Genomic DNA, 24,838 nt, shown 5'->3' with positions numbered 1-24,838 from the left:
AGTCTGTTAACTTCCCTCTCTAAAACTTGCTCCTCTGCCTTCTTCTTCAAGTTAATAAATAGTAACTTATTCCTTCCAGGTGCTCAGGCTGAAGCCTTCGGTACCATCCTTGATGCCTCATTCTTTTTCACTCCACACATACAGTCCATCAAGAAATCTACTTTGTCAGCTCTATTGTAAAAACAGATCAAGAAACTAATTGGTTTTAATTATTTAGTCCAAGTTACCACCTTCCACTCGGGCCCTTTTAAAATGTAAGACAGATCAAATCCTCCTTCCTTTTAAAAATTCTCTACTGGTCCAGAAATAAATTCATACTACTATGGTCAACTGATTTTCAGCAAAGATGCCAAGACCATTTAACTGAGGAACAGTCTTTTAAACAAACGATGCTAGGACAACTGAATAACCTCATACAAAAAAATGAAGCTGGACCCTTACCTTACACCATGTACAAAAATCAAATAAAAATGGACAAAGATCTAAACATAAGAGCTAAAACTATAAAACTCCTAGAAGGAAACAGGCTTAAGTCTTCATGACCTTAGATTAGACAATGGTTTCTTAAATATGACACCAAAAGCACAAACAACAACAACAACAAAATGAACAGATAAATTGGACTTAACCAAAATTAAAAACTTTTGTGCAAAGGACACCATTATGAAAGTGCAAAGACAACCCACAAAATGAGAGAAAATGCTTGCAAGTCATGTATCTGATAAGCATCTAGTATACAGAATATATTGAGAACTCTTATAACCCAACAGCAAAAAAACAACCCAATTAAAAATTGTACAAAGGAACTGAATAGGCATTTCTCCAAAGAATATATATACAAGTAAACTAGAACTTACACATCTTGTAAGTGGAAGTTCATACCTTTTCACCACTTTCACCCATTTCCCCTACCTCACACCTCTATGATTCCATTTAAATGAAAATGTCTTTTATAGGCAAATCCATAGACAGAAAAAGATTTGTGGTTGTCAGGGGTGGGGGATGGGGAAATGAGTGACTGCTAATGGATAAGGGATTTCCTTCTGGGGAGGTGAAAATGTTCTGGAATTACATATCATTATGTACATACCAAAACCCATTTCATTGTATACTTTAAAATGGTTAAAGTGGTGGATTTCATATTATGTGAATTTTTCTCAACAAAAACAAAAAATGATACTCCCCGATAGTTTCTCAAATGACTCAAAGTATAATCCAAAGTGCTCACAAATGCCTCGTAAGAGCCAGAAATGTCCACCCCCAACAACTGACCCACTTCCTCACACACTCTGTTCCGGCCGTAATGATCTCCCTCAGGGGCCCCAGCACCACCAGAACCACTCCCACATCAGAACCTTTGCACATGCTGTTCTTTCTGGAACCCTCTCCTCTTCTCCCAGATATCCTATGACTTGCCCCTCACTGCCTTCAGGTGTCTGCTCAAATGCCACCTTGTCTTTGAATCTCTCCTTGACCTTGCCCCACCCCTCATGGCACATCCTATTCCCCTTACCCGATGTCACTTTCCTCCCAGCCCTCCTCATCCTCTGACGTATTATACATTTATCTGCTGAGTGCTCTTCATCATCTCTCCCCCCACACTAGAATGCAAGCTCCTGGAGGACAGGGACTTTGTTTCATTCACTAATGTGTCCACAGTACCTAGAACAGTGGCCCACACATGCTGGACACTCAGTAAGTATGTTTTAAATGAGTGAATATATTATGTATTATAGAATGACTATGAGGAAATTGATGACTATAATTTGTCACACTAATAGAGCAAAGAAAAAATCACATAGCTGTTGATATAGATTCTAAAAAGACATCTGATATTTTAGCATATGTATCTGGTTCAAACACAGAATAAATATAACGTTTCTTAACATGAAGAAGAATATCTATTCTCCCAACAGACATCATACCTTACAAACAACATTCTCATTAAAGTCAAGAACAAGTCAAGAATATTCATTGTTATCAGTATTTTCAAATATAACTCCAAGAGGTTTAATGAATGAGGCAATAATAACAATAATAATTGCTAATATATATTGGGTGTTTCTTTGGGCACAGTTCTAAGTCCTGAGTGCTTTATATATACTAACCATTTTAATACTCACAACACCTGAGGTAAGATGAGTATGTTCCCATTATCAGGGACACAGAAAAGTTAAATAATTTGCCCAAGGCCACCCAGCTGATAAGCAGCTGAGCTGGAATGAGAACCTAAGCAGTCATTCTGTTCTGCACTATGCAGTGCTGCCTCATAAGAAATCATTTAGATAAAGATGCTATAATGCTGCAAAACAAAGCACATTTATTCTTGCTCCATTGGTTTTGTTGTCTACCTAGAAAGCCCAAGGGAATTAAGAGAGGAAAAACTAACAGAAGTAATTAGAATTGAAAATGGTCAGTCATAAGATGTATATACGCTGATCAATAGCTTTCCTATATTCTAGCAATAACCACCTTTAAAATGTCAAGGAAAATAGATCCCATTCCCTAAGGCAATAAAAATACTTTAAAATAAACCCAACATGAAATGGAAAGGATCTGTATGAAGAAAATGACAAAACTTTACTGAGGACCCAATGAGAAATTTTGAATAGAGATGTTCTATGCTCATAAATGGATAGACTTGGTATTATAAAGTTGTCATATGTCCCCCAAATTAATTCTGGAGTTACTGAAATTCAAATAAAAACACCTACCACATTCTTTTGGAATCTTAAAAAAATTAAATTGGTGAAAATAAAGGCAAGTGTGATAATGAAGGGAGGGCTGCTTATTATTCACAGCTGATGGAATGTGAGTAATGTGATCACTTCCAGCCTAGTCCACAGTCACCCTCCACGTGATACCCCTCCGTGGGTGTTTCCCTTCCAGCCCACAGAGGAACTTTAAAGCCACATGCTGAAGATGGTCACCTTGAATCCCAGAATAACTGAGAAGGGGTCTACCACACCAACCTGTGCCTGACTCACAACTTCACGGAATAATATTCAGAACACCAGGATGCCAATTCCAGAACAGACAGATCAATGGAACAAAATTTAAAAACTCAGGACAAGTATACAGCCACACTATCCAACAGAATGGTCACTAGCCACATATGGTTACTGAGCATTTGAAATGGTTAGTTTCACATGCTGAATGATAGTATTTTGGATATATTGCATTAAATAAAATAACATTAAAATTAATTTTACCTGTATCTTTTCAGTTTTTTAAATGTGGCTACTATAAAGTTTAAAATCACATGTGGCTTGCATTATATTTCTATTATACATAACTGGTCTACAATATTATTTAAAAATGTAGTATATTATTTTCTAAAGATAAAATTTAGCATAGGTATTTTAAGTGAAACAGGAAAATATATATTAATTAAATGCTGGAAGAATTATTGAGTGACTGTGGGGGCAGGAGAAACAAAAGTTTGAAATTTGAGGCCAAATGTTGAAATGCCAGATAAATTTAAAAATGAATAAAAGAACTGGAAGAAAATGTACGTGAATATTTACAGAAATTCTTGGGATAGGAACAGCATGCCAAGCATAGAATTAAAAGTGAAAAAATGGCCTTGATAAATTTGACTATATAAAATATTAAAATTTTCAATATTACCAAATAACATAAAAAGAAAAACTGAATGTCACATGAAACATGGGGATATATCTGTAACAAATGTGATGAAGGGTTAATATCCTTATTTTATAAAGAACTCTTATAAATCAGTAAGAAAAAGAACACTCCAATAGGAAAATGTGCCAATAACATGAACAGCCAATTTACAAAAGGAGACAGAAATGAAAAAGATTCCTAGTAAAAAAGAAATTCAATCTTAGTAGTAATCAAAGAAATGCAAATTAAAATAGCAATTGCCAAGGTTCAAAAAAGAATAATATGCAATGTTGGCAATGAGTGCTCTCATATACATTATGAAATTCTAAATTGGTATGATCTTTCTGGAGGACAATTTGGCAACATGTACAAAAGGTTCTAAAGTGTGCATACACTATTTCTAGGAATTTATTCTCTGAAAATAATCAGAGATGTTCATATAAAAATACAAGGATGAGTTTATTGCATTGTTGTTTTGTAATCAGAAAAATTGGCAACTATCTTCATGTAATGGAGCTTCTTGAGTAATTATGGCACGACCATAGGGTAGAATATTTTCAACAGCTATTGGAAAAAACAGCAACAGAGAACATACATCTACCTCCTGTACTATTCCTCAAAATGGCAAAGATTTTTTTAAGGAAAAAAAATTTCTAATGGTTCTGGAAAACAATTAAGAGACCATCAATGAGCAGAATATTTGTAGAAGTATTGGAATATAGGAAAAAAGGGCACAGATTGTAGGATAAATAAAACTGGAGGAAAACATAGCCCAAAACACATCAGAGGGCGCTGTGACACAGGTGGGGGCTGTTCATGGGGGTCACCAGGCCCACAGTGGACAGGCCACGATGAGTTACAGTGGTGGAGAGTATCTGCTGGCCTGAGAAAACATTCCCACTCAATTGCTAAATTAAAGAAGCCATTCTTATGCTCTTTGTTTATACATGTTCACTTATATGCACTGAAGAAACAGTCGAAACATATGCCTGTAGATGTTAACAATGACCTTTCAGCGGGTATGTTTATGGCCAAATTTTCATTTTCCTTTGTGCTCCTCTATGTCTTCCAAGTTTTCTGCATTGAGTACATATCAATATTATGGTTAGAAAACAATAATTAGTATTTTAAAATAAAGAAGCAAAAATAAAAACAGAGAGAATTTGAAATATTTTATGTAAGAGAGTAACTAGTTTTATTTTTCTTTTGAAGTACTGCAGTAACCTCCTGGCTGGTTTCCCAGACTCTAGGCTGCTCGTCCCACTCTGCCCTCAGGATTGCTACCATCTCTCGCCCCCTATTTAAAAACCTCCTGTTGCTCCCCACTGCTGATAGGTAAAGTCCAAACACAGAGGCATGCAGGGCCTTCACCATTCTTCCTTCCTCCCAGTCCATTCTCCCACTTCTCACCCTGCACACTGAGCTATCCAGTCCCAACACACTATTTGCTGGTTCTTAAAGGCTCCACACACCTTCCAGCTCCACTCCTTTGCTCATGTTGCCTGGCATTACCCAAACCTGACAGATGGGCCTTGGGCAAAACTGCAGCCAGAAATCGACCAGAATAGCTCTGTGGACCTACACACTACAAGATGCACTGTCCCGTTAGCCAAATATCCTGGGAAGTGTGGTAGGAGCAGGTGTGGAGGGACAGTGCAGGTCTCCGAGATTCAAGGTCTGGAAAAATAACAAAAGTAAAAATTAAATGCAGAATCCCATGGTGAAAATTCCAGGGGACTGTGAGAAGGTCCCCTTGAGACATGGGTTGGTTGGTCTGTACATCCACCTCCTCGTTTCCGTGGTGGGGAGTGGTGTCGGGGGGTGGGGATACTGGTTCAGACCTGCAGCCTCCTCTCCACAAGGGCAGGCACAAACCTGGGCTCACATCCACACCTGCCACCTCCTGGCTGTGAGACCTTGGCAAGGTGACTTAATCCTTCCTGAGAGAGTGCTCTATAAAACAGCGACGGTACCATGCTGGGTGACTGAATGTTATCACCTGCACAAGTAGGCATCCCAAAAATGGCAGTAGATGATGTCATAATTACATTTCCCTACCTGGTGCAATAGCGCTTCCCGGGGTTAGAGTCATGCTCTGGGAACCAGGCCCAGGGCCATGCAGAAGGCCTGACATGTCCCTGGTGAGGGCTTTGAGATCACTATGGATTCCCTGGACTGCCCCCCCTTCCCTGAGGCCTCCGGGATCGCCTTCTGGGCCCTCACTCACCCCATGTTCCAGGGCCCATTGGCCTGGGTGTATTTATCTTATCTCATAGCCCTGGGGAGCTGAGAGTGGCACTCACCCAGTCCTGCATGAGCCCTGGTGCTGGTGCCACAGACCCACAGTCCAGCACCCCATCTGCTGTGAGCAGGGTCAGGACAGCTCCTTGGTATGAATTGCTAAGTGTGTGGTGGGAGAGTGCTGGGTTCTGAGGACCTGGTTCGGAGGGTTAGGGAGAAAGCATCCACTAAGCCCTAGGGTCTTCCTCCCTCACTTTGGATGGGGCAGTCATCTCCGACCTGTTTGGAGAGGAGGGAGGAGGAACATAATGGGCCATTTCTCCCTGGGGGCAGAAGCTCTGAGCCAGAACAAGGCATCCAGTTCAGAGGCCTGCTTTTTGTTCAAAGGCTTAGCCTCTGGAGCCACCACTGGACAAAAAGTCTTGGATGTGTTCTAAGATATGCCACCAAGATAGCAGGAGCACTGGAAACTGCAGACCCTGATGGGTGGTGCTTCTCACCCAGGTGGGATCTTCCCACTCTGAAGGGATGGGTAGGGCAGGGCACCTGCTACACTCTCCCTGGGGGTACTCATATGGACCCCAGAGTCAGCCCCATGGAGCCTGGGCCTCAGAAGGCTGAAGGCCTATGGGTCCATTCTTGACCTTGACCTTCAGTCTCTCCCTTGAATATCTTCATTGGACTATCTTCAGGGAAAAAACCTATTGCCAGTACTACCGTCCACCCCTCACCTACGTCCATCCCTTAAATGAACAGGCAGCCCTGTGTACTTCATCCATCCCAGTGATCCCCAAACTGTAGTCTCTCTTACATCCCATTAGAGGCAATTTCACTGCATAAGCACCCCAACAATGTGCTTGCTAGCTTAAACAGTCTCACTTTTCAAATGAGGGTTCCATCCTAAATAATAACATCCATTAACTGCAGTTTTGATGGGCAAGTAATCTTTTCTCCTGGTATATAACAACATAAATACATAACTATTAAAATTGTACACAAATAATGTCATGTATACATACCACCCTGGGAAATAGGAGCCCCACTCCCACCCCACCAATGCCAAAGAGGCTGCCACAGACAGAGCCTTGGTGTGGGCAGGATAGATATATATGAAGCAGTCCCTGCTGGCTGGCCCCCAGGCCAAGCCTCTCCCACAGCTGAAGGCAAGAGGCCAAGAAGGAAAGGGTGTTTCTTGCCTGGGGGCAGACAGCTGAGTCACCTAAAAGCATTAGCAAGTTCTTCAGAAAAAAATTTGGGGCACGAATGGGACACTGGGATCTTTAGGATTAAGATCTGATCAGTCAGGAGTCCTCTCTTGCCTCCTAATGTTTAGAGGATCTTTGGATATGTGGGCTGCACAGGTGATCCTGCAGCCTGGAGGGAAGCCAAGGACACCAGAGGTAGCTCAATCCCTCCAGAGAGCCTGGCTCCTTTCTCAGATAAAGCGGGCTTAGGAGCATAGTGGCCTCAGCTGAAGGCCACCCACTCCTCCAATACAGGGGTTCTCAAATGCATCAGAGGCTCTGATTCACGGGGTCTGGGGTTAGAGTCCTCAAATTTGCTTCTCTATCAAGTTCCCAGGTAACAACAACACTGATACTGCCGGTCCAGGGACCATACTTTGAGAACCACCGCTCTAGAGAATGGGATTACCTGATCCTGCAAAGGGAGGATTCTAAAGTGTTGACAACTCAGAATGAACCTCCCAGGACGACAAAGCCAAGGAAAATTACTCAGATACAAACTAGTGTGTATATTCCCAATGCCCAACACCAACACCACCCAGAAGCAACCACGTGACAGGTTTCTGGTGACTGCTGGTTCCAATAAACTTTCCATTGAGATCTCAAGAAGAGTGCCCACCATTAAACAATGTCACATCCAAAAAAGACCCAGTTAAGAAACAGCAGCATAGACTGAGCTGAGTTCTTGGGAGTGTGACTTACTGACTTGGCCAACCCTCCCTTTGTCCGTTGGTTCCCCAGTGACTTAGCACAGGGGCTGGGATTTCTCAGCACCCCCATCCCGCCCCCAGGTGCAGACTGACTAAGGCAACAGAGGGCAAATCACTGTGTTTGCCCCTAAGAACTTGGTCTAATGGACAGATATTCCTTACTGAACACACACATGCCCAGGGAGCACGCAGGGTGAGGGGACAGAGAGGTCAGCCCGTGGTGGTGGGTGACCGATGAGAAAGCAGATGGTGTATTACACTGCACTGTGCAAGGAACTGGTATAGGGAGGAACACAGCCGGCACACCTGAGCCGGGTTGGGGAGGATGCTCCCACAGAGAGGGGCCAGCATGGAGGTGTGCTGAAACAAAGGGGAAAGTGACTGAAGGCAAGACAGAGTAGGAGGCCTCAGGGGACCATGAAGGGTCTCTCCAGCCACGCTGAGGAGCGCAATCCTGCTCAGAGCAGCAGGAAGGCTGGTGACTCTGATAAGGCTGGCTCCTGGATTAGACGCAAGTACAAGATCCCCCACCCCCAGGCTACCGCTCCATAGTAATAAGCGGTAACTTTAGAGGAAGTGACCAGAGAGACCCCTTTGGTGGGGCAGATGGTGACTTGGCCATCGGGGAAGATTTCAAAGGGCCAGGAAGGGCTGGGGAAGGCTGAAAGGGCAGGTGCTTTGAAGGGGAAGCTCTTGTAGATGGTGCTCTTTTGGTCTTGGACAGATCAAGGGCCTCAGTGGGTCCCGACACTTGGGGAGGTCTCTGGTATGGAAAGGTCAGCCCCAGAAGCCTGAGATCACTGAGGATGAGCGACTGGGCAGGGAGTCTCGAGCCTGCTTGGAGGGTGGGGAGGGAGAAGAGTGATACTTGTGGCAGGCACAAAACCCAGCCATGCCGCTGGGCTCCTGAATGGGGGGCAGCCATGGGCTAAGGAACCAGATTCTAGATGATGATAAACATAACAGCTACCCCTTGCATGGTGCTTATTACTAACCAGGCATTTCTCTTAGCACATTCAGTTTCTGAGCTCACTTAATCCTCATGACAACCCTAAGAGTTAGTATTATTATCTTCATTTTCAAGACGAAGAAATGGAGGTCCAAAGAGGTAAATAATTCTCATGGCCACACCCCTGGGAATGGCAGGACCACGGTCACTGACCAGATCTCTCTAAGCCCTCATCACAAATTCTTTAAGCTAGGAATGACCTTAGAGTCAACTGCCTGCCTCCCTTAATTTACAGGGGGGAAACTGAGTCCCAGAGAGACTGAATGGTTTGTCCCAAGGTACACAGTTCATTAACTGCATCAGAGAACTGGAAACCAGAAGAATAACCTGGTGAGGAATAACCTGGTGAAGAAGAATAACCTGGTGAAGACAGGACCTGGAACTGGGGGGGGGGGGGCAAAATACCCGTTACTCTCTGTTGGTTGTCCCAGGCGCTGCTGCTCACTGCCTTTCATCACCACCCCAAACCCTGCCTCCATCCTGTGCCTGCAGTGCCCATGTGGGTGTCACTCGGCATTCTGGCCTCTGACCTCTCTGCCCCTCATTCTGGTAATCTCTACGGCCACTCTGCTTTAGCTATTCACACACACACAGAGCCTGACTCCTTAATCCCTACATCCCTCCTCTAGCTCTGACCACAGCTTCCCATCCTTCCACTCTCTCCACCCCCACGTCATCAAGCTTCTAAGAGACTTCCAGAGATGAGCCCACAGGCCATCTGCCTGCCTGACCCCCTCCATCTTGGGTCCCATGGACCACCTGCTCAGCAGTACCCTCAATTTTACCTCTCACTCCCACTCTGTCTTCTACCTGGCAGGGTCCCAGTGCTGGGTCAAGGCTATTCTCCACCTTTTCCATCCTGCTCCACAGTCACCATGCCTGCTGAAGGCAGTCATGCGGCCAAGCAGACTGGGCTACTCTGAGCACAAGGGCTCCCACCACAAGAGGGCATCATTTCCACCCTGAAATCCTAAGCCAGTTGTGAATGGTGGCACAATGAACACCTGGAAAGCCTGAAAGGGTTCTAATCCTGGGGTCATCTAATGTAATTGTTCTGGGGGGTGGCCTGGGCACCAGGATTTGTAAAGCTCCCCTGGTGTTTAAAAAAATGTACCCTATCCATACAGGGGAATACTACTCAGCTGTATAAAGAAACAAACTTCTGATACATGCACATGGATAAAGCTCGAGAACACTGTGCTAAAAAGAAGTCAAGCACAAAGAAGTACATGTTATATAATTCTATTTATAGAATTATATGAAAATATGAAATTTTCGGAAAAGACAAAACTATAGAGCAAGCAAATGAACCTGGGGCTGGGGATACGACTGATGAGAAAATAGGCAAGAGAAACTTTAGAGTGATAGGTGAGTCCTAAGACTGGATTGTGATGATGGCTGAACAACAATATTAAATTTTCTAAAAATAACTGAACTGTATACTAACAATGGAATGAATGGGATGCCATATAAATTATCCCAATTAAGCTGTTAAAAGTGGATAGAAAAGAAAAAGGGAAAAACCCAACTTATGAAATTTAAGTTTTGTTTGGTATTAAAAAAAACTGCCCTGGTGATTCTAATGAGCAGCTAGAGTTGAGATTCCCAAGGAAGGAGGCCTGATAGCTACTGACTCCAAGGCCACTTCATTCTTCTCTGGCCCTTGACAGCTCAGGGCCTTGGCACCTCACAGACCACATTATTATTTTTTGAGTGAATGGATATGCATTCCTAGAGTTTGTCTCATGAATTAGTGGCATAGAGAATGCCCATTTAATAGCACCAAGTATGTATAAGTCTTTCATTTATGTTTTCTCATCTAACCCTCTCACCTCCCAGTGTCTGTGAGGTGGGAATAAATCTCCTTATTTACAGGAGGGAAACTGGGATCTCATTCAGGTGAACTGAATTATCTGGCGTCACAGTCACTGCTTGGCAGAGCTGGGCTTAGAGATCAGCCCATCTGGTACCAAGTCCTTCCTTCTTCTCTCATATCATTTAAATCTTTGATCCAGAGAGGGCAGGGCTGAAGCAAGCTCAATCTTGTCAGCCACTGGTGTTGGTTCTAGCAGCAGCTTTAGATCTGATATGTCTGAGTCAACTAGGTGAAGTGAATCGTCTGGGTCACACAGCCATTGCTTGGCAAAGCTGGGCCTAGAGATTGGCATATCTGACCCAAGACCTGAGCTACTTCTGGGTCACCACTCAGTGTCCTTAAATCTTAGTGATCTTGGGCTGAAAGGAACATCTGGTTCCAAGGTGGGATGGCCCTCAGCTCTCCCCGCTTTTCAGTCCCAAAGTAGTGAGCTCCTTGAAATTAAGGTGTCCACCCCCCCCACCCCCCACCCCCGCCTCCAGCTCCCTCCAACTTCAGGATTGCTTTCATTTGACATTCCTTCCAGTGTACCAGTCCGGAACAGAAGTGCTCGATGCTGCTGATTGACCAGTTTCATAAAAGGAATCCAGTTTCCTCTGTACTCACAAAAAGCTGTTAGCCCCTGGCAAGTTTCCAGGGCCTGCACTCCAGCAATGCAGCCCAGACATCAGGAGAGGGATGCCAAAGCCCTTGGGCACAGAGAGGAGTCAGCTGGGCGGAGAGATTTAAATCAAAAGGGGTTCTTGCCAGCAATACCACCAAGCAACTTCCTGTCTTCAGAAAGGAGGTTTCCCTCTGAGATGCCCTGAAACTCGGCTGAGGGCCCTCACACAGCTGTGCAGGGATGAGATGTGCTACCAAACTGTTAATACCTGTCCCCAGTGGGTGGAGACGGTATAATGGAGAAAACACTGACCAACAGTCCAGAGGGTCGGGCTTCCAGCCTCCTCTGGGCTCTTTACCAGCATGTGCCCCAGGGCAAGAACCAACCTCCCTCTGCAGGCCTTAGTTCCCTCATCTGTCAGATGGGAACCATAACCCCTCCCTATAGGGCGGTTGGCTGTGAGAGTGCTGGGGAATCCATAAAACACTCCACCAAGTCTGGACTGAAAATTTAACCTCTTTAGACCAAGGCTTTCAGGTTTTTCAAATCTCCCAGGTCACATGTAGTTCCCACATGACTGCTGGAAGTTATGCATGGAAAGAAGGAGCAATGGTAAGTCTAGACTGGGAATCTGCACCCCAGGATTCAGTCCTGACTTTTCTGTGAACAATCTTTCATGACTTCAGAGATGCTTTGAAACCCTGAACTTTTCCCATCCCCTATCTGGGTCTCAGTTTCTCCTTTTATATAATGAGGGGCTTAGGGAGGTGTCTCTAAGAGCTCCTCAGGTTCTGACAACCAAAGACTGTTGGAAAAAAGCAGGTCCCTCCAAATTGCTGCAGAGTCCCATGTTAATGGGGCAACAGACTGGCTCTCCCCATCAACCAGTTTCATACTCATTTCAGAACCTTTGTCAGTGCCGTAAAGGGCAATCTTCCAGCAAAAGCCTCTTCAGTGTTTGGCAATGAAATCACTCCCACTGGAGGTCAAGTACCCTTTGTGCCTCTCCCTAAGGACTGAGAAACGGAGAGGTGGGAAGATGAGGGCCAGTCTTGCCTGGGAAAAGCTTGCCTTGTTTGGATGACCACAGATGGTGGGGCCAAACACTTCTGCTTTTCAAGCACCTCCCAAAACATCCCTCTCTATGCATGAACTTTACAGTTTACAAAGTTCTTTCAAGTCCATGACTCATCTGATTTTGGCAAGAATACTGAAGGGATCGGGGAGGAAATTGAAGCTCTCCAAGGTCAATGCACCGAGTGGCCTCTCCTTCCCATGGGGGAGATGGGCAGAGTCTCAGAAAGGTAAATGCAGAGGTGGGAGGGGGAGGGGTGAAAAAGGTGAAGGGATTTAGAAGCACAAATTAGTTATAGCCCATGGACACAGACAATAGACAGATGAAGGCCTGGGATGGGGTGGGAGATAGGTGGAGGTGGGGGGGAAATGGGGGACATCTGTAACACTCTCAACAATAAAAGAAATTTTAAAAAAAGAAAAAAAAGAAAGGTAAGTGCAGGGTTGGAGTGGAAATTGGGTCTCTCTGTCCCCCACCTCCTTGCCACACCACTCCCTGCAGGAAGGGGTGGGAACTTTTCAATTCTTCCTGCTGAGGTCTGCATGGACATCTGTCTCACACATTTCCTCCCCACAAGGCTCAGTGTTTTTCTCTTGGGCAGCTAAACACACCTGGAATGTCTCGCCTTGTTGGGAGGCTCCAAATATCAAGAACACATGTAGAAGGTGAAAGGAAAGTAGGAGCTATAAGGAGAATGGGAAGAAAGACAAGAGGCAATTTTGCACTCATCTGAGTGGGAAACTTTTTAAACATTTGATAATATCCACTCTTTGTAAGGATGCAGGAAAATAGGAATTTTCAAATGCATTGGTGGGACTAGAAATTATAACAGCCTTTCTGGAAATCAACTTTTTTCATTATTTTAAATGACCTAGTAATTCTACTTCTAGAAATCTACTAGGTGGGAAGGTGTTGGCTGTGCTGTTAAAAAGCTGTAAACATCCATAGGGGTCTGGTTCAATAAATTACCATCTACCCATCTGGCAGAACACCACGGCCCATTAATAAGACTAAGGTCAATCTAGACTTCTCAGATCTGTTGTAAAGTGAAAAAAGCAAAATTTACAGTAGAAAGTCATTGGGTTTACACAAATATATTGAAAAAGTTCTGGGCAGAATGAACACTGAACTGAGAGAGGGGTTCAACTGGGAGAGAATGTGGGAATTGGCAACCTTTTATTTTTTTTACTATATGTATTCTGGGGTTCTTTTTTGTTTTGTTTTTTATTTCTTAAAAGCAAAAAACAAACCAAAATTTAAAAAATCACCACGTATAATGTGTTTGTAAACCATTAAAACAAACAAACAAAAAACCCACCCACTTGACCAGGTGACACTAAAGTCTTTGCTCCAAGCCAGCTCCTCCCCAAAACTTGCCTCACAGGAGAAGTGGTGTTGGTGGCACATCATGATTTTAGATGGTCACTGCAGCATCAGTAAGAAGGACAATAAACCTATAGGAGCGATGAGGGAATACGCCACACAAGTTAGCCAAAGTCACAATGAAAGGGAAGGGTTCCCTGCTGAGCTATCTAGGATGGAGGTTTTCACCTGTCCCACGCACAATCAAATTCCCTGGCCACCAGCTCTGTTTTGTCAATGGTAAAACACCTTTGGTCCTGCTAATAAAAGTGTGCTTAAAAGTCCTGTGATGTGCCCATTCCTGATTCAGACAAAATGCCCTTGCCTGGAACACTTGCCCAGAGATGACAGGAGCTAACAGAGGTGAGAGCATGTCCCCCCTCAGCAAAGCATACCTCAGAGAACCTCTGCACATCTTGGGTTAGTGTGCCCACTCGCTTCCAATGGAAGTACTTCAGCAGCTTCAGGATGGCTGGATTCACCGCATTGTCTGATGGGACAGTCCGGAAGAAATAAGGGTATTTTTTCTTATCAGCTAGGACAGGTGTGGTCGCCGCAAAGGAAAGCTGAAAAACACAAAAGAGGGAACACTTTTACTGGTGGGCCTCACTGCTCTGAGCCTAGGATCTTTCGGAACAGAAAGGACCTTTAGTTCTGACTTGGGAACAAACACACAGGGCAAGACATTTTAAAACCTTTTTATTGTAAAAGTAATACATTATAATGGAAGAGAAGATTTTAAAAATGCAAAATAAGGAGAAAGAAGGAAAAAATGGGCCAATAATTTACTCCTTGCCAAAGAACCATCATTAATGTTGTAGTCTATTGCCTTCTGGTCCTTTTTCCATGCACAGTAATTTTTAAAAAAAAGATTCTTGAGATCATTCCACATACATAATTTAACTGTTCCCCCACACACATACTAAACATTATCCTACAAGTATTCAGCCATCCTGTTCAAAACTCCTTGTAAACATTTTCATAGCTACATAATATTTCAGTATATGAAAGTACCATAATTTACTGAATCATCTCTAATTTGAGGCATTTAGATTGTTTCTAATTTGTCATTATTGTCATATTATTCTGCAATCATCCTAGTGCACAGCATTTTTTTCCCCTAAATTTCAGACTATTTCTATAGGATAAAGTCTGCATATAAAATTTCCCAGATAAAGGATACTTTATCCTTATTGTCATAAAGGATTGTATCAATTTATATACCCACTACCCAGGTATAATTAGAGAGCCAATCTCACCATTCTTGTCAACAGAGGAAATAAAAACATTCTAATTTTATAATGATTTATACTGAAAGACTAGAATCACATTGCAGTAATTGGTTATGCATAATGTTTAATCTTTTTCCATGTGGTCGTTAACTAGTAGTATATCCTATTTTAGGAATTTGCTTTTTCGTGTCTTTTGTTTCTTTTTTTGAGTGGTAGTCTAATGCTTTTCTTATTGAGTTTAATGAAGACTTTTATATGTATAGCATTCAAACTCAGGCTGTTACAGTTGCTGTAATATCCCAGTTTGTTTGCTTTCCCATTTTGTGTGTGTATTTTAATTTACACTCAGTAGTCAAATCTGCCCTCTTTCCCTTTATTATTTCTTCTTTTTCTTTCAAGTGCCAGTAAGTTGCTAAATTGGATTTTAATGATCTGTCCTACAAGGCCCAGCTTAAATGTCACCTCTTCCGTAACACTTCCTCTGATCTCTGATCTCCCTTCCCTCAGCCTAATTCACAGAAGGTGCCTATCAAATTTTTTATCTTTGCAGTGTGATGGTGAGAGAATGGTATCTGGTAGCTCTAATTTCCATTTATCTTATTATTAGTGAGGGTGAGTATCTCTTCCTATGTTTGAGAGCAATTTGCAGGTTCTTTCTGGAAACTTCATATCCTTTGCCTGTTTTCCAATTTGACTCGTTTTTCTTATCAGTTGGTAGAAACGATCTTTTATATAAAGGAAATTAACCCTTTGTGATATAAGTTACTAGTTTCTCCCCCAGTTTGTATACCTTTTCTTTTGATATTTCTTATAGTGTCTTTTGCCTTACAGGGTTGTTTTTTTAATGTGGTTGAATTTATCCACTTCTAAATTTTGTCTTCAGATTTGGTGTCGCATTTCCCACTCCGAGATTATAAAAATTCTGTCATGGTTTCTTCTAGTCTGTCATCCCTCCCTTCCTCCCTCCCTCCCTCCTTTTCTTCCTTTCTTCTTTTGTTTCACTTAAATCTTTGATCCAAAAAAGGGCACGGCTGAAGCAAGCTCACTCTTTGCTGCCACTGGCTTTCTTCCCAAACTCTTGCTTGTCCCAGCAGCAGCTCCAGATCTAATACTCTTCAGAGTCCAACTTCATCATCCAAGGAAATAACATCCTGGCACCCCCAGGCCCCGGCTGAAGATGCTCTTGTCACCTGAGGAAGCATTCCTTTTCTCCCCAAGACTCTGGCAGAGTGGGACAGTGGAAATCTTGTCCCTCTTCCTGGTCTGGCTCAGAGGGCAGACACTACCCAGGATCCCTGGATCTCATACATCCACTCAGCAGCCTAAACAGATCCCATCTGTTGGAGCTGAACGCACACCAAACAGATCATCTGCTATCACCTGGAACTAAAGAGCCCCTACAGGATCCAACTTTTAAGATCCTTGGAGAGACAGGAACATCATCCCAAGGCTGATAAAGGTCAAGGATAGAATGGCTGTTAAAAAAAATTCTGGATACAGTAAGGACCAATGGGAAGAACATACAAAGAGGAAAATCTCAGCTGGACATATTGAGGAACACTTGCATGCAGAGTTGTCTAGCAGTGAAAGGCCTGCTGTTAAAAGTAGTGAGATCCCTGTGTCTCGAGGTATACAAACAGAAGCTGAACCATGACCTAGAGAGAACACAGCGGAGCTTCAAGGTGTCTCTGAGCTCCCCCAAAACTGTATGAAAAACCTTGTGTGGGTGCATTGTGCACATAGACACATTTTTCTGAAAAGAGGATCCATGGCTTCCACCAGATTCACAAAAAGGATCCTACAACCCAAACAAGATCAGCACTCTAGCTTGCAGGTGATATTTAGGTCGCATAGTTAGCTCAACAAAAACAAGCTCTGCAGTCCCCTAAAACCCAGTATTCATGATTCTTTTCTCAGTATTAAAACAACACTTCAAGCCTCCCACAGTTACCAGTATAAGAAGGAGCTATTAGAAAAATCAGGAGCAACTATTTCAGGGCCTGCAATAGTATATGTGCCATCACATCCCCCAAAATGTTTTTCTAATACAATTTGGAAAATGTTGGTTTTCTGATGTGATTTCTGAATCACACTCTGGTTGATACTTTACCATTATTGTCCCATTAGTTCCAGGTCCACAATTAATTGTTGCTTGAACAACCTCATATGTTTGCCCTGTAGGTAATTACAGTGGTTACTGTTCAGTGAATAAATGGTCCATTGTGTTTACAATGGGCTTGAAGTACAATATATGCCCCGGGTCTAAATCATGTTGGGTGCAAAATATTAACTGGCACTGACATTTTCTGCACCATTTGAGATAATGCACACTTTGATTAGATAGCTTGGCATCACTGTTCCTCTGGCTTTCACTCCCTAAAACTTCCTTCCATGAGCAAAGATTGCAGGTGCCTACTTGCACTGCTGAACTGCAGAACTGGAGGAACCTGCAAAATCATCTAGCTCAGGGGTTCTCTACCATAGCTGCACATTGGAATCACCTGGGGAGATTTTTAGAAATATTAATGACTTGGTCCCACTCCAAACCAACTGAATCAGAATCTCTGGGCACAGAGGCCAGGAATTAGTATTATTTTAAAATTTCCCAGGTGATTGTGATGCCAAGGGAGGGTTGAGAACCACTGATACAAATCAATGCCCTTAGGTTTATTCTTTCAATTTTATTTTGCATTGGTTTCAGGTGTACAGCTTAGTGGTTAGACGATCATATACTTTACACAGTGTCCCCCAACTGGTGCCATACATAGTTATTGCAACATTATTGACTATATTCCCCAATCTTTACTTACATCCCTGTGACCATTTCGTAACTACCAATTTGTACTTCTTATCCTGTCACCTCTTTCACCCAGTCCCCCAACCTCCCTCCCCTCTGGCAACCACCAGTCCACTCTCTGTGTCTCTGAGTCTGTTCCTATTTTGTTTGTTCATTAATTTTGTCCTTTAGGTTCCACATGTAAGTGAAATATGGTATTTGTCTTTCTCTGACTTATTTCACTGAGCATAATACCCTCTAGGTCCATCCACGCTGTCACAAATGGTAAGATTTCAATCATTTTTATGGACAAGTAGCAGTCCCTTGTATACATGTACCACAGCTTTTTTATCCACTAGTCTATTGACAGGCACCTGGGTTGCTGTAAATAACACTTCAGTGAACAGAGGGGTGCATATATTTTTTCGAGTTAGTGTTTTCGGTTTCTTTGGCTATACACCCAGAAGTGGAATCCCTGGGTCATAAGGCAGATCCATTTTTAATTTTTTGAGTAAACTACATACATTTTCCATAGTGGCTACACCAATCTGCATTCCCACCAACAGTGCACAAAGGTTCCCTTCACATCCTCACCAACACTTGTTTTTGATTTATTGATGATAGCCATTCTGATAGGTCAACCTTTAGTTTTGAATAAGCAGGCTGAGACCCAGAAATGGGGAGATATTGATATACTGACAGTGGCCAATAAGATATCAATAATGGCCAATAAGAGAGAAAGAAGCAGGACTCAAATCCAGGTCTAGCCCGGCCGGGCGTGGCTCAGCGGTTGAGCATCAACTTAGGATCCAGGCGATAGGGGTTCGATTCCCGGTCAGGGCACATGCCCGGGTTGTGGGCTGGATCAATGACTCTCTCATCATTGATGTTTCTATCTCTCTCTCCCCCTCTCCTTTCCTCTCTCTGAAATCAATAAAGATATATTTAAAAAAAAAAAAAATGCAGGTCTAAAGGAATCTAACACCAGTGCTCTTTCTCTTCTTGATGGCTGCCACCCGCCTCCTTTGTGCTCGCCAGGCCTTCCTCCCCAGCGCAGTCACTCAGCATCTTGAAACCCAAGGCCTGTTGCATTAGGGCCCTACCTCAAAAGACCCAACCTTTCTGGGCTCTCCTGCCTTATTTCACACAACCAAATTCATTTCCAAACACACGATGATTGAAGCTTTGAGTTAATCCCTAAACCAAGGATTTATTTCAGAGAGTACTTTTAAATTTATTTTATAGTTTTGTTATTTCTAGTTTTATTGCATTGTTTTGAGAATTTGGCATGTACAGCATCTGCTTTTGGAGTTTATTGAGATTTTCTTTCTGGCCTATTATACAATCAATTTTTGTAAAAGTACTATGGCGGCTGGAAAAGCAGATGGAGTCTCTAGTTGTAAACTATAAAATTATCAGACTGCTTATGCATAAGCAATATAATCAAACTAACCATTATAATCATCACATGCTTTGTATTTTTATTTACTTGACCTATCAAAGACTGAAAGGTTTGTTAAATTTTTCTCCATTGTCTCTGACAATTTCTTCATGTAGAGAGTAGGGCAAAAGTAGGTTTACAGTTGCTCATATGGAAAATAATACAATAATTAATTAATAATACAAAAATAAACTATGTTTTGCATACTCACAACTGTATACCTACTTTTGCCCCACTGGTAATTCAACGTTTTTTGTTTTACATCCTTTGATTTTATGTTGCTTTGAGCATAAATGTTTATCACAATTACACTGTTATTTTTCAGCAATGTATACCCTTGCTAGTACAAATACCAAGCACTTAACAGATAATCATTGAATAAATTGCGGATTAAAATATTTTTCAAGGTAAAATAGTTGGTCATTTTATTATTTTGTTTTATATCTTGCTTGATATTAATATTGACACTGTTACTTTATTTTTGCCTGCATTTGCCTGCCATAGTGCTGGTCCTCCTTCTATTTGTATTCTATTAATACTGTATTTAAGTATGTTTCTTGAAAGGAGTACATGAATCAATTTTAAATACATATGCTTATTACCATAATAAATTCTTGGTTTTGCATTTATCATCTTGTTAGCACTCTTATTCTTTTTAATGCTTCCTTTTTGTTTCCTTTGTCCCTTTTGATATTCAGACTAAATATATATACTCTTCTCCATTCTGGATATATTAATCTTGCTTCTTGTTTCAACCTTCTGGAGTACCACCTAATATTCTGAAGAACAATATGGGATTGAAAACTTGCTGAGAATGAGCCTCTGTTGCCTTGACACATGATAGGATTTAGCTGGGTATAAAATTCTTGGGCTACTGCTTTTCCCCTTTGAAATTACAAAGTGATGCAAAGGAGAAACCGGGGCTAGTTTGATTGTTGTTCATTTGTAGGTATCTGGTTTTCTCTGCCCGAATGCTGGAAATTTTTTTTTCTTTATTCTTAAAATTTGCCAAGATAGATCTTGCTGTGGCATTCTTGATCTTATCTGGGACTCAGGGAGTCCTTCAATCTATATACCCAAGTCTTTCAACTCATAAAATATACACACATATATACTATATACTACATGTAATATGTACTATATAAACATATATTAAATAGAATATATAATAGTATACTATTATATATATTTACATTATATTCATATTCTTTTCTATCCTCCAGAACACCTCATTATCTGTGTTGTCTTCATTCTCCAAATCCATATCCATCATATTTTCTTCCATGATTTCATCTCTTGTTCTTTGTCCTCTGCATTCTGGAAGAGCATCTTATTTTATTCTCTCTTTTATTACAGGGTATGTGCATATTCAGTTTCACTAACTTCTGGTGAAATAGCTATACCATTTACATTCCCAGTAGCAGGGCACAGGGGTTTTCATCTCATCACATCCTAGCCAATATTTGGTACTACCTTACTTTCTAACCTTTGCTAATCTTTTAGGAATAACGTGGCACTTCATTAGCATTCGACTTTGCAGCCCTTTGACTGCAATGTAGTGAAGTAGCTGTACATAAACATGTTAGCCATTCAGGTTCTTTGTTCTGCAGGCTTACTGATTTGCTTTTCAACAGCCTCAGTTTTAAGCTTTATTGTCTCTAACATATTTTTATTGTGTTACTGACATTTTTGGTTTCCCAGTAATTTTTTATGATCATATCCCTTTTCACTCCATCCTTTTATCTCAGGCTACTTCATGGAGACCATGTTTTTTCTGCATATGATTGAGGATACCAAACATCTTCCTAAACTCTTCTTCTTTATCCCATGACAGGTCATTTTCAGAGGAAGACTCTTCTTATGCTTCTTCTGGGTACTGTGTGCCTTTGATTATTTTTGCAGCACTTTTTCAAAGGCTGAATGTTAGGTGTTTTCAATGTATTCATCCTCAAAAGCAAGCAGGTCTTTCCAGACGTGGCTTATCAAAAGACATATTCTGTGGATTGCCGCTGGCCCTGTTTTCTGTTTATTAAACTGTGAGTATGCTTCTCAGACAACTGTAGACTAAGTATCTGAGCACAGATTCTGGTGTCCAGGAGGCTCTCATTTTATGCTGTTCTACATACTGAGGTAATGTCTTTCCCTCAGTGCCTGATTTCCTGGTACTCTGGATCAACACAGCAAATCAAATCATACACTGTTGCAGGGTTTTTCTTTCTTGCCCATAAAACTTTACTTGGGAGGTTTCTGCTTCCTGGGATACAATGCACTCCTAGTGCCCTCCTGTTCTCTTCCTATCCAGTTTTTCCCCCTAGGAGTTTATAGCTCTGTCTAAATTTAGAAAGATAGATGCAAATGAAGAGAAAAAGCATGTTGGTTGCCTCCAGGATCAGCAACTGTGAGTAGAGGCATAGTTGTCCAGTTTTCTGGTGGTAAAAGTCCTGGGTCTCTATCACAGATTGCAGGGGGAAAGAAGTAAAAGTCTGTCTATCATTTTTAGGACAACTGTTATTTATGAGGCAAGGTTCAGAATGCCAGGAGGCAAAGTTTGGTAGGACTTTCTCAATCCGGCTCCATCTACTTTATAATTAGTGAAGCTTCCAAACTTCTGGAATGTCAGTGAGTCTTAGAGCTCCTTGGGTCTCTGAGGTAGGAACTACCATCCATTTTACAGCTGAAGAGACCACGGCCAGAGAGGTGACATAGCTGTGCAAGGTCAGTGTGGGAAACGTGGAACTGGCCCTTTGACTTCATACCTACTTCTCTTTCTTCAACCAGCTCTGGGCTGTCGTCCCAGATGAGCTAAGGCGATGATCCAGGTCTTGCTCCTCCTGCTGAGACCCGGTGACACAGGGAAGAGTTGGCTTATTGCACCACTTCCAGAGTCTCTCCAACGTGGCAAGGTTCCATGGCAGGCACAGTTGGTTCTGGAGATTCTGGGGGACACACTCTTAACCAGCAGGTGGGATGGGAAGAGAGCCATCAGCCTCTGTCTCTGGGTGGGAAGCTCGAGCCTGCCACAAAACGTTTTCTGAGGATTTAGGGTCTGCACGTTAAACATGAAGCGCCCACGGGCAGAGAGAAGTGGGGAGCGGAGGCAACTACAAGGCCACTTCAGGGAGCTGGGAAACCAGGCTTAACTGCATCTCTATGACTGTGAGAACTGGGCAAATCATCTTCCCTCTGTAGGGGTCTATTTTTCTCATCTCTGAAAATGATGGATTCGACCAAAGATTTCAAAGGTTCCTTGCAGCCACAAAATTCTATGCTTCTCTCTCCAACAACTGAGGAATATGATTAAGGAGTTAGTTTTGTGTGGGTGTGTGTTCATTTAATCTGATTTTATTCAGATAATTGCTGTTGTGTCTCACTCCTCTTTGCAGATATAAACCTGAATAAAAATTGTATATACACCTCCCAAATTCAGAATCTTGATTAACTTTCCAGCCACTGATGAATTGTTGTTTAAATGCAGTTCATTCTTCACCTGGTTTGGGGCCTCTGAGTTTAAATTTTCTGCAGAAATAAACCATTTTTCAGTGGCAAGTATGGCCAAGAGCAGCCCTACTTGCTAAATCCTAGGTGAGAAACTCGGGCCAGATGGGAGAGGGGAGAAATGATTGAGGCTTGCTCTTTTCTCTGCTCGGTTTAATCTTTTTCCATGGGGTTTGCTGACTGTTTCTGTAATTAAATGAGGGAGGTATTTGTCATCTAGGGTTCCTTTCAACCAAGATGAATGGAACACAACTTTCTCAGGAAGCTTCTGACAAAACCCTGTTTATGGCCAGTGCCAGGATGTGTATAAAAGCACAGGGCTGTGTGCACTGGGAACTCGGGTCCACTTCAGATCTGTGCCAGGTCACCACTGCGCCCAAGCCTTGGAGAAACACTGTTTGGACACAAAATGCCCCAACATAGATGCCCGTGAGATTAATGTGATGTGGAGCAGCTGCAAAGCACCTCCCAAGTTAATGAAGGAGAATGAATGCCTGGCATTCGTGAGAGTTCTTGAGGGCCCTACTCCCACAAAAGGCCTGTTTGGGCATCGTGCAGACTTGCTCTAAAGCTTGAAACCTCTTTAGTAAGAGAGAGTCGAGCTGGAACCACTTGGGGAACACATCTCTCCTTCCTCTTGCTGAGGTTTAGTGTTTAATCACTCAGAGGCCCACAGCAGTTCAGCTTTTACCACCCACTCTCACGGCCAAATTCTTATTGGGAACGCATAACCATTTGTGAGGGAGGTAGGGGAAGCATTATCATCTTTGTCTTCTGTCGAAGAAACTGAGGCCTGGGCAGGTACAGTGACTTGCCTGAGGCCCTGCAGCTAATAAGGGACAAAGCTGGGATCTGAGCTCTGATATTCTGACTCCTTGAAGTTGTTGCAGAATGAGCGCCTGCAGCGGGGCAAGCATTGCACAAAGGGCTTGGCGTTAGCTTTCTCATTTAATGTGCAAAACCACCATATGAGGTAGATACTATTATGATCTGCATTTTTCAGACAAGGAGACTGAGGCTCAGAGAGGTTAAGTCATTTGCATTTGGTCACACAGCAAGCAACTGGCAGAGCATGGAGACTAACTTCACAAGCCTTCACTTATTCCATAGACTTCTATGCTGCTTCTCTGTGATAACAATTTCCAAAACACATTTACTTCTTTAGTCTAACTTTTCATCTTCATAACAACCCATGATATAGGTAGACTAGACTTTATTACCCTCATTTAATAGATGAGGAAACTGAAGCTCAGAGAGGTTAAGTGACTTACTCAAAGTCACTTGTTAGCAAGTGGCAAGGTTAGGGCTTGAACTTGGGACTTTTGTTCTGGACATGCAGTTCTCTCTCAAATATGCAAGGCTGATGCTTAGGAAGGCAGTTGGGTACAACCTAAGAAAGCTACCGGGCATTTAAAAGGAGGGAGAAGGAAAAATGAAATTTGCTTAAAAGAAAAACAATCATACTGCATCCATGGCTTATTAAGCTTTTGATTCCCCAAAATGATCCAATTCAGTTATATGAAACAAAACTCATAGGTATATTTGTTTTTTTTTATTTAAGAGAAAATTCTTCACATTTTTCTTTTCAAACTTCTATTATAAAATACAAACTACATATATAAGTGTATAAAATATGGATGTTCAGTTAAAGGAGTAATAAAACCAATATCTAACTGCCTATCACTTAGCTTAAGAAATGGCTTTTATTTATTTGTAAATAGTAAATTGTAAAATAATTTAATTCTTTGGTCTCTAAGATACAATTTTTTTTGTTATGTGGCATCCTGTGATTTTTGCTTCCTTCTTCACTTCCCTCTTTAGAATTTCTATCATTATTTCATGTAAAGAAGGTTGGAAAACAAATATTACTTCCTCAAATCCTTTCTTTTTCTTTTTTACAATAAAAAATGGGAGTGAAATAGAGAAACAGCAAAAACAAGTCAGTGCTGAGAGAGCAGTTTGGTCCATAGGCATTTGGGGTTTCAGTTTGGACAAGCTGGGTCTGAATGCCAGCTAGGCAACTCTGGGAACACTGCTTCACCTTTTGGGATCTTTCTCCTCTGTAAACTATAGTGACACACCCATCTCAGGGTGATTGTGAGGTCAGAAATAGCAGTAATTAGCAACCAATTAGTGATTGCTAATG

General features: G+C 42.2%; 1 protein-coding gene across 1 annotated transcript in view; it reads right to left on the bottom strand.

Annotated features, from left to right (window-relative positions):
• The window catches only part of GABBR2 (gamma-aminobutyric acid type B receptor subunit 2), a gene marked incomplete at its 5' end in the record, with an annotated part of 300,510 nt that overhangs the window by 168,516 nt on the left and 107,156 nt on the right, over nucleotides 1-24,838 (bottom strand). The window contains one exon of the mRNA XM_081151173.1: nucleotides 14,144-14,314. Coding sequence (XP_081007299.1) covers nucleotides 14,144-14,314 — 171 coding nt within the window. The remainder of the gene's footprint in view (nucleotides 1-14,143; nucleotides 14,315-24,838) is intronic.

Source organism: Miniopterus schreibersii, assembly GCF_964146895.1.
Source record: "Miniopterus schreibersii genome assembly, chromosome: 11".
Classification (NCBI taxonomy): Eukaryota; Metazoa; Chordata; class Mammalia; order Chiroptera; family Miniopteridae; genus Miniopterus; species Miniopterus schreibersii.
The sequence above is the reverse complement of the archived record's forward strand: the minus strand, read 5'-3'. Positions and strand labels throughout refer to the sequence as shown.